Source organism: Hyalella azteca, unplaced genomic scaffold (assembly GCF_000764305.2).
Source record: "Hyalella azteca isolate HAZT.00-mixed unplaced genomic scaffold, Hazt_2.0.2 contig16986, whole genome shotgun sequence".
Lineage (NCBI taxonomy): Eukaryota > Metazoa > Arthropoda > Malacostraca > Amphipoda > Hyalellidae > Hyalella > Hyalella azteca.
In genome coordinates, this window is record NW_025946789.1 from 326,504 (window position 1) to 337,021 (window position 10,518).

Here is a 10,518-nt window from a genome sequence, read left to right on the forward strand (position 1 = left end):
AATTAATACTCATCACAATTAATACTCATCACAATTAATACTCATCACAATTAATACTCATCACAATTAATACTCACCACAATTAATACTCATCACAATTAATACTCACCACAATTAATACTCATCATAGTTAATATTAACTCATAAGACAGAAGCAGTTCACTGTATTAAGCAACTAACCTGGCGCAGGGAACTGCACAACGGAGTCGGTGTCGTAGTGACTCTTGAAGGTGATGGACGAACTGGGGACCTTCTGTGCCCACCGCCCCTTCGGGAGGTCTGCGCCCCCTGAGGTGGGGCTACTGGCGCCCGCCGCGGTCTCGCTCACCTTCTTCTTGGCCCACGCGGGCAACTGCCCGATGCTGAACCTGCAACACGAGGCTACGTGAGCACAACGAATTCAATAAAGGTTAATGTCTATAACATTGTTTCTGTTGCTTGATAGGAAAAAATACTATGCTACGTTACGCAACACGCGTCGCAACGCTACACGCAACACTCGCCCCACGCCACACGCAACACTCGCCCCACGCCACACGCAACACTCGCCCCACGCCACACGCAACACGCGCCCCACGCCACACGCAACACTCGCCCCACGCCACACGCAACACTCGCCCCACGCCACACACAACACGCGCCACAACGCCACACACAACACGCGCTGCCACGCAACACACCCGTAGCATGCCACACGCAACATACGCCCCACGCAACACGCGCAACCACGCAACACCTTGCCACACGCAACACACGCCACCACGCAACACGCCAGACCTGTAGTCAGGCTCCTCCATGTCGGGGTGTGAGGCGGCGAAGGGGTCAGCGCTGGAGGCTCTGTAGGGCTCTTCGCCGTAGTGGGGGTCGCTCAGCGAGGGGGTCGAGGGGGGCCTGGCAACAAACACTTCTTAGTAATGCTGACATTATTGTAATAATGAAATAAAATAATTAAACATGGTACAAGCGAATGCTGTTATTATTGGCATAAAAAATAAAAATATTAAACACGGTAAAAACTGAGGCTGAACTAAGGGGCATCAGTCGGCCCCAACTGAGGGCATCAAGAGGCACAAGTAAGGGCAGATGCTCATTAGTCATTCCAAACGTTACCTTCAGGCCCCGCTGGCACAGCAACCTAACCTATAGACAGCTTGGGGACAGAGGCTGACAAAGGCAGCACATCAGCATGACCATGGACAGGAGGAGAGCAGCACTCTCACCTGTGCAGAGCAGCACCTGTACAGAACATCACTCTCACCTGTGCAGAGCAGCAGCAGCAGCGTGCAGCAGTGCAGAGAGCCGTGCAGAGCAGCACTCTCACCTGTGCAGAGCAGCAGCAGCAGCGTGCAGCAGTGCAGAGGGCCGTGCAGAGCAGCACTCTCACCTGTGCAGAGCAGCAGCAGCAGCGTGCAGCAGTGCAGAGCAGCACTCTCACCTGTGCAGAGCAGCAGCAGCAGCGTGCAGCAGTGCAGAGGGCCGTGCAGGAGTCAGGAGGTCTGAGGTCGACTGACTCGCCCGTCGCGTCTCCCGCGTCGCGCGCTCCGCCTGCTGCGCCAGGCGAGCTACGATCGTCTGCGTCATGTCGTGGGGCAGCCTGTACGGGGACCGGTGTTAAAGGGGGGGTAGTGTCGTGGGGGTAAGGGTAGGTCGCGGTGGCAAGGGTAGATAGCGGGGGCAAGGGTAGGTCGCGAGGGGCAAGGGTAGGTCGCGGGGGCAAGGGTAGGTAGCGGGGCAAGGGTAGGTAGCGGGGCAAGGGTAGGTAGCGGGGTAAGGGTAGGTAGCGGGGGCAAGGGTAGGTAGCGGGGCAAAGGTAGGTAGCGTGGGCAAGGGTGCCTAACATATTAGAGGCACAGGTACATATTAGAAATAAATATAAAGTATGAATCATCAAAGCCAAAATATTGTAAATAACAAGTCAATAATAGGTCATGTTGAAGAATGTCTCTCGACAGGCAAGCCAAGCTTTGAACTGCGTCCGTATCTCCAGAGCGGAAGTCATTTGAAGTGCGGGCCATTTGGGCACATCCCGGGATAATTGGACAAGGTAAGAAAACGACAAGGATAAGACAAGAAAACAAATGCACCTCCAGACAAAGACACAACACCTCCAGACAAAGACACAGCACCTCCAGACAAAGACACAGCACCTCCAGACAAAGACACAGCATCTCCAGACAAAGACACAGCACCTCTGGACGAAGACACAGCACCTCCAGACAAAGATGCAGCACCTCTAGGACACAGCACCTCCAGACAAAGACACAGCACCTCCAGACAAAGACAGCACCTCCAGACAAAGACACAGCACCTCCAGACAAAGATGCAGCCGTCGCCGGAGACGCTGATGAGATGGCGGCCGTCGTGCGTGAACTTGAGTCCCGTGACGAGCTCCGAGTGGCCGTACATGGTGGCCAGACACTCGGCCGTGTAATAGTCGTAGATGGACATGTTCTTGTCCGTACAACTGGTGGCCGCGTAGATACCGCTGGGGTCCAGTACTACCTGTAGGCACGCAGGTCGTGGTCAACATGGTAGAAAGAATTCATTTAATTACTGTTTTCATTCCATGTAGCAATATAGGACAGCTGTTGAATTTATTCAATCGTTTTCATCAGTAAAACTATTGGCATTGATCATAAATCGAATAGCGGACATCAAGGTTAACATTATCAGACTGATGTCGTCGCCACCTAACGCAGACATAACATTATTCAAAGGATATATATATCTTTTGAATAATTGGAATAATGTTCATATTATATGACATATATCCTTTGAATATATATATTCGTGATTAATCACGAATATAACATGAAGGATACCGAGGACTCGGGGTTTTTGCCTCCACTACATTAAGGAGGCTGAAGACTCGGGGCCTTTACCTCCACTACTGGAAGGAGACTGACAACTAGGGGCCTTTGGCTCTATTACATGAAGGAGTCTTAGGTCTCGAGGCCTTTAGATGCACGGAACCAATACCTTGATAAGAGAGCCGTCGTCGCCCACGGCGCCCTTGAAGGACTTGGAAGGCTTGCCGGAGTTGACGCTGTAGACGCGGATGCTGCGGTCCTGGCATGCGGTCAGGATATGGCGCTGCCCGTAGTCCACCTGAGGGAGGGGAGAGAGAGTCAAGGCAACGGTGACGTTTATAACAATAAACTGTTCACAGTGAAAGTACGCAAGAAAGAAAACTGTTTACGGTGAAGATATCTCAAAAAGTTCTCACCTCCATGTCGTAAAGTGTAGTTTTCCCAGCGATGTTGTGGCCTCTGTTGAAGGACACCTCGTTGGCGTTGTTCTGTAAGAATGAATTTACATCATACCGCCATCATCAAAGTTACATCCACAGTTTGAGTTGCCTAATTACTATGACTATTTCATGTTGTTTTACGCTGATTCTAAATGATGCGTTTAAATGCAAACAGATACGTGGGAATGCTTCGTTTTTAATATTTTTGCACTTGATGGATAATGTCGGTGTTTGATGAGAGAAGCAAATGGAGTGAGGGTAACGCGTGCACCGAGTGTAAGATGGAGGGTAAAAATGAAGTTTAGATGGAGGGTAATACAAGAGGGTAACATAAGGTGTAACACAACAAGGTAACAAGGAGGGTAACACAAGAGAATAACAATAAGGATGTGTTACTGACGATGGTGGCAGAGCGGAAGATGATGGAGCGGTCAGCGCTGCAGGAGACGAGCTGCAGGCCCTGCTGCTGGCCCTGGCAGAAGCGCACGCTCGTGATGGCCGAGGAGTGGTCGTCAAGCGTCTGCAGGAACCTGTAGTCCTGTAACAACAATAAAACATTACATATACTCCATTTAATTATAAACAAACAAAATATTCAATGTGCTTCATCGACCAATAAAACATTAAATATACTTCATTACATAAGAAACAAACAAACTATTCAACATGCTTCATCGAGCAATAGAGAAATTAATTAATATACTTTGTCAAACAATAAACTCAAGCTTCATACTTCGATAAGATAATTAATAATAGGTAAATAATAATAATAAAATAATAATAATAACTAAATAATAAACTGGGATGGATTTCTAAGGCTTACTTGGGACGTGAGTGAGGCTCACCTGGGACGTGGATGAGGCTCACCTGGGACGTGAGTGAGGCTCACCTGGGACGTGGATGAGGCTCACCTGGGACGTGGATGAGGCTCACCTGGGACGTGGGTGAGGCTCACCTGAGACGTGAGTGAGGCTCACCTGAGACGTGGGTGAGGCTCACCTGAGACGTGAGTGAGGCTCACCTGGGACGTGGCTGAGGCTCACCTGGGCCACATCGAAGACATGTATGAGCCTGTCTCGTGAGGCTGAGGCCAGGAGGCTGTGCCGTGTGTCAGGGCGCGTGTACTCGAGGCACAGCACCTCAGCGTCGTGCGCCTCAATCTTGCACACCTCCTCCAGTCCCTGTAGCTCGTGGATCCTGGGCACAGTTAGCAGTTAGCACGGCAGTTACTAGTGCAGTTAGCACTGCAGCACTAATGCTGCTAGCACTGCAGCACTAATGCTGCTAGCACTGCGTTTATAATGCTGCTAGCACTGCAACTGTCACCGCAGTTATTGTTAAAGTTAATACTGTAGTTATTGCAGCAGTTAATACTGCAGTATTCATCTAAGTTTAAGAGCAGTTATCATAAAGGGTTACATTAGCATAGCGAATAGTTATCACAGCAGTATACTTATGATATCATTACAAACGGTACCGGTACTGTAGAACACAATTGTGGTTACGGTTAACTTTCAATGCGACTTCTTGGACCACTTGTTGGCAGACCAGCCGCCGTACCTTGACTGACCGGATGTTCCCACCCCCTCCGACTGACCGGATGTTCCCACCCCCTTCGACTGACCGGATGTTCCCACCCCTTCCGACTGACCGGATGTTGCCAGCTCGATCCCCCGACGCAATATGTCGGCCGTCGGGACTGATTTTAATGCAGCGCACGCCGTTCCTGGAGTCGTACGACACGTCGCCCCCGCCCCCCTGCTGCTGCTGCTGTTGTTGTTTGTCCTGCGCTCCTGCAGGACTGATGTCTGAGTCCTTGAGATAGTTCAGGTCGGGGTCTACGTACAGCACCCGCAGTAGCTCCTGCATCACAACATCAACATTACCAAACCAGTGCCATCACCATAACATGAGCATCAAAACAATAAGGGCATCACCACAACATGGGTATCACCACAAAATTGCCGGCAGGGATTGCCAGTATTAGCAATCATCTGCTTTGACCATCACTCAAGTTGAAACTATTTACTAGAGGATGCCGGGGATGTTGAGGAATCACTCACGTTACTGTAGATGTTGCGGGTGTAGAGGGGATGTTGGGGCAGTTCTGAGGCGAGGTTCCACACCCTGATGGTGTCGTCAGACGAACACGTCACGAAGGAACCCTCGGGCAGGAGCCCTGCCGACGAGGGGCGCTGTGCCCTCATGCCACCGCCCCCTGATGCCGCCTGAGGGTAACTCTCCACCCCCCAGATGCAGGCCGAATGGTAGAGGTACGAGTGCGACTTGCCGACCTGAGGGAAAGAGGGTATGGTGTCATATATGCTGAATAAATATACTTTTATGACCAGAAAATTATTTGAGGTTCAATGTGAAGAAGTATCTGATATGTGGGAAAATTATTTATCGGTTCAAATGTTAGATTTTGGCATAGAGTATTGACAGTACAAATGCTGATCAATTTAGAAGCCTGTTTTGTATTACAAATCATCAGATGAAACCGAGCGTTGTGAAAAAGTTACAGAGAAGGACAAACTTTCAAAATGGAAAATCAACGCAAATTCAGTACGGGCCAGCAACGTAAACTCAGTACGGGCCATTAACATAAACTCAGTACGGGCCATCAACGTAAACTCAGTACGGGCCAGCAACATAAACTCAGTACGGGCCATCAACGTAAACTCAGTACGGGCCAGCAACATAAACTCAGTATGGGCCAGCAACGTCAGTACGGGCCATCAACGTACCCTCTTGATGTCCGTGACGTCCCAGACGTAGAGGGAGTGATCGTTGTAGACGGCCGTGAGCTTGTGGTTGAGATGGTCGTACGCTACGGCCACCGTATCTGGGTACCTGGCCGTACCAGGGTGCTGTCCCATATGTCTGGGGGCAGGGGTACAGTTAGCAGTGCACGCAAGGGACGGGGAGATGAACTGTGCAGTAAAAAGCTGTACAGTTAGCAATTAACATTTCAAAATTCGTTTCCGAAATAACTAATAGCATTTATTAGCTATTAGTTTTCATATTAAATTTATTTATTAATTAACTATTAACATTTCATAATAAATCATATTATGAAAGTACTTCTGAATACGTACGGCACGAGCAGTACTTTAGGTCTCACTTGGCACCACGACCATCAGGTGACCGCCCTGCCCCTCATTCACCCTCCCTGCCTCTCATTCACCCTCCCTGCCCCTCACTCACCCCCCTGCTCTCACTCGCCCTCCTGCCCCTCACTTGCCCCCTGCCCCTCACTCGCCCCTTGTCCCTCACTTGCCCCCTGCCCCTCACTCGCCCCTTGTCCCTCACTTAGCCTTTTCATATCTAGATTCAGAAATTAATTTGAAGCTGTTGAAACGTATTACTTTAACAGGTAGGACGGTTGAGGTAACGCGGAACTTACGTTGATGTTAGTTCTTGCATCGAAATATAATGATATAATTTTTGCTACATCGGTTAATAGGGGTTTGAGAATTTTTTGGTTAAGGAAGGAGACTACTGCATTAATTATTTTTATCCTATTTTTACGCTTTGCTCTGCCCTTTGCATTATTGATGTGTGTATATTCAGTGTCTTAACACGTTGCTGAATTTTTGTCAGAAATAGTTGTACCAGAATATAGAATAATGTTCATAAATGTGTTATTGCTGATTATTGCGAGTATGTATGCTGAATTTTTGTCAGAAATAGTTGTACCAGAATATAGAATAATGTTCATAAATGTGTTATTGCTGATTATTGCGAGTTTGTATGATGCATAAAGCCAGTAATATATCATACTCTAAGCGGCGTTTCTGCCAATCCATCTTTTTTGCATAGGTTATGTAAATGTGTAAAAAAAGTATAATAAACGTTTAATTGTGTGGACAGAATTCTTTAGTTATCCCCGAAAGAAAATAAAGTTAGCCTAAAGAGAGCAGGTATAGGGCAGCGTATGGGGCGTGTCGGCTGTAAGTGAGCCGGAGCCCGGCAGGACTGATTCGTTGCAGCCGTGCGCCAGCGCCCAAATAAGGCCTTACGCAGAACGTTTTGAACCCCGTAATAAGCGGACATCCTTGCTGGATTCCTGCTTCCCCCATGCTTCTATCATGCTCTTGGTTCAGCGCCGGCCCAGCTCCTACACTGCTTCTAATTTTGACTGGGTATACTTTGATTCTTGATCTGAATGAATCTAATTAGTATCCATAACTTGATGAATCATCACTCGTGTCGTTAAACTGCAGGAACTTCACTTCTGTTCTGAAATAAAAAATATCCACAAAGAAAGTCGCTGCCTAAATAAAACACTAAAATAAATTTGAATACCGTAACTCACGCATCAGCATTTTGATGATGATAACAATAGGAGTTATTTTATTGATCTCGAGCGTCAACTCTACTTCGTACTCAAGAACAATGGTTATTATAACACAATCATAATGTTTTGGCTTGAATATATGTGAATATCACACTGCCCTTTACATACACGAGAAAGAAAGAAAGCTGCCATCTACGTACAGTTGAAAGACGAGTGTTTTCTAGGTACATTTAAGAGCAAGAGATGTGCTCTAATTACAGGCGTACGAAAAGGTGCTATCTATTTCCAGCCTGTAGATAGGTGCCCTTATATTTACAGCATGGAGAATCCGTACATTCTATATGTTTAGGCTTTAATAAGGAGAAGGCCAGTAATATCATGGCTTTAAAAAAAGTTGCCCTAAAACGGAAGGCTTTCCCCTCATCCGAGGGCGCGGCAAGCCAGTGATCGGTCCATTGAAGGTGTGGGTGTGTGGAGGTTGATGAGGATAAGGAGGAGGATAAAGAGGATGAGGAGGAGGATAAAGAGGATAAGGAGGAGGATAAAGAGGATGAGGAGGAGGATAAAGAGGATAAGGAGGAGGATGAGGAGGAGGATGAGGAGGAGGATGAAGAGGATGAGGAGGAAGCATCTTGAGGCTTGTTTGGCTTATCAAGTGGAGCCTTCCTGCAGCACATATAGTGCTGCTAGTTTGTTGAAGTTTAAAGTTACATTTGATTGAGGTTCATATAGTTACATTTGGTTGAAATTCAAAGTTACATTTGGTTGAAGTTTAAAGTTACATTTGAAGAAGTTTATAGTTAACTGGGAGGTTAACTCAGCGTTGCTGCCAAATTATGGTATGGATCCCTTGGAGCATGGCTAAAATGTTATATATACAGCACACCTAAGATGCAGAAAACAAAGCGATAGAAAATCAAACGTCAAGATGTGGCGTTTCTCCTTGATTAATTAATTATTAAGCGCTAAATTAAATTATAGCGCCAATGATTTGTTATCTCTGATCTGATTTATTTAATATCCTGCGACTTCAGACACCTTCCCCCCCCCCCATGCACTACCGGCAGACTTGATTCCTAAAGACGACGGTTGTGAGAGCGTAAGAGATGTTCAGATGATATTGAATTTCCTTATAGATATTACATAAGTACAATATACTCTCTACGTCACGATGAATAATCCAACAAAAACTAATTGAGATAAATTTTTTTGAAACTTGAACGAGACCTTATTAGGCCTCTCATCCACACTCTATGATGAACGACAAAGTTTTTGGTCTTTTCAGCTAAAGTTAGAAACAATGTCACCAACTGCTTTATCAAATACCTCCTCAAATTCGTCATTACCTTCACGTTGCACATTTTATTTTTTTTATTTTTTTTACTTTTTTTTTAGAAAAGGCCTCCCACACATCAACCCACATGGCGGACCGGCCATGACCGACCAAGAGCAGACCTCACCTGACGGCTTCGAACGACGCTCTGGCACTTGAGGACGCGAAAATACTATCTATCTAATATAATGTCTTCGTGTACAAGCTTTCAGCCGGCAAAACTAACTTGGAAAGCACTTGCCGCTAATATTATCCGATAACTTGTCGCTAATTTAGTCGGTTAAGTTACCGCTAATATTAGCGGCTAGAACTTTACCCGTGTATAAGCACCTAGCTGTACCCACCTTATGACCACGCACCACCTCCAGGTACCCACTGGGTACTGGAAAACACTGTCTACATAATAAATAAATATAAATAAATAAGAAATAAATAAAAAATAAATACATTTTATCAATAAAGTGGTAATTTTGTTAAGAACTTGACCCACCTTATGACCACGCGCCACCTCCAGGTACCAGAACTTGACGTGGCGGTTACCCACGGTGACGAAGTAGGAGCCGTTCTCAGCAAAGCTCACCGCCTTCACTTTGCTCGAGAACTTGTTCGACGCAACCTGGGGGCACCATGGTTACATTTATTATATAATAAAAGCTTAACATAATATTCCTTTTCGTAAATAATCTCCCAGAATTATCAATATCAATGCTCTTTATGTTATAACAAGGATTAACCAAGGAGCTCTCGAACATGCGCGTTAGGAACCATGATAGGATGACGGTATACGTTACATTTAATACAAATCATCTTCAATGCATTTTATCAATAAAGTGGTAATTTTAAAAATAATTTTTCAAGAACTTTTCCTGATCTCAATATGATAGGAAAATATATACAGCAGAGATATTGATAAATAATCAGTAAATAAATACCTATATAATTAGACTGATGGAGAAAAATATAAAATAGACTAAATGCAATAAATAGACTGATAAAGAAAAAGATAAAATAAATAGACGGATGCAATAAATAGACTGATAGCACAAGCACAATTAACATATATAGTAAACATGTAAGAGCAGGACGAGGGTATTTTACCTTGATGCCGTTCTTCCAGTCCCAGACGTTGACGATCATGTCGTGCTGTGACCCCACGGACACGACATACTTCTGCGTTGGTGACACGGCCTGCACCAACACATAAACGTTGTAGTGCACCAAAACACAAATGTTGTAGTGCCCAACACATAAATGTTGTAGTGCACCAAGACTCAGTGTACAACTGTATATGCACCAGCACACTAACACACACGACATCATACTTCACGAAAGTCGCCGTATAGCTGCACCACCAACTTTGGTGATGTAACCACGAAATAAAACAACAGAAGTTACAGAACTGATGACACGACACTAGCACCACACACGCTGGGTATACTCACGACACACGCTGGGTATACTCACGACACACGCTGGTATACTCACCACACACGCTGGGTATACTCACGACACACGCTGGTATACTCACGACACACGCTGGTATACTCACCACACACGCTGGGTATACTCACGACACACGCTGGTATACTCACGACACACGCTGGTATACTCACCACACACGCTGGGTATACTCAC

General features: G+C 46.0%; 1 protein-coding gene across 1 annotated transcript in view; it reads right to left on the reverse strand.

Moving 5' to 3' along the window:
• The window catches only part of LOC108672949, a gene marked incomplete at its 5' end in the record, with an annotated part of 34,057 nt that overhangs the window by 17,924 nt on the left and 5,615 nt on the right, over positions 1-10,518 (reverse strand). Inside the window, 15 exons of the mRNA XM_047885123.1 lie at positions 181-368; positions 778-891; positions 1,436-1,594; positions 2,309-2,502; positions 2,980-3,108; positions 3,227-3,298; positions 3,651-3,788; positions 4,294-4,447; positions 4,902-5,113; positions 5,314-5,544; positions 5,998-6,133; positions 7,949-8,216; positions 8,995-9,037; positions 9,374-9,499; positions 9,982-10,071. Coding sequence (XP_047741079.1) covers positions 181-368; positions 778-891; positions 1,436-1,594; positions 2,309-2,502; positions 2,980-3,108; positions 3,227-3,298; positions 3,651-3,788; positions 4,294-4,447; positions 4,902-5,113; positions 5,314-5,544; positions 5,998-6,133; positions 7,949-8,216; positions 8,995-9,037; positions 9,374-9,499; positions 9,982-10,071 — 2,254 coding nt within the window. The remainder of the gene's footprint in view (positions 1-180; positions 369-777; positions 892-1,435; positions 1,595-2,308; positions 2,503-2,979; positions 3,109-3,226; positions 3,299-3,650; positions 3,789-4,293; positions 4,448-4,901; positions 5,114-5,313; positions 5,545-5,997; positions 6,134-7,948; positions 8,217-8,994; positions 9,038-9,373; positions 9,500-9,981; positions 10,072-10,518) is intronic.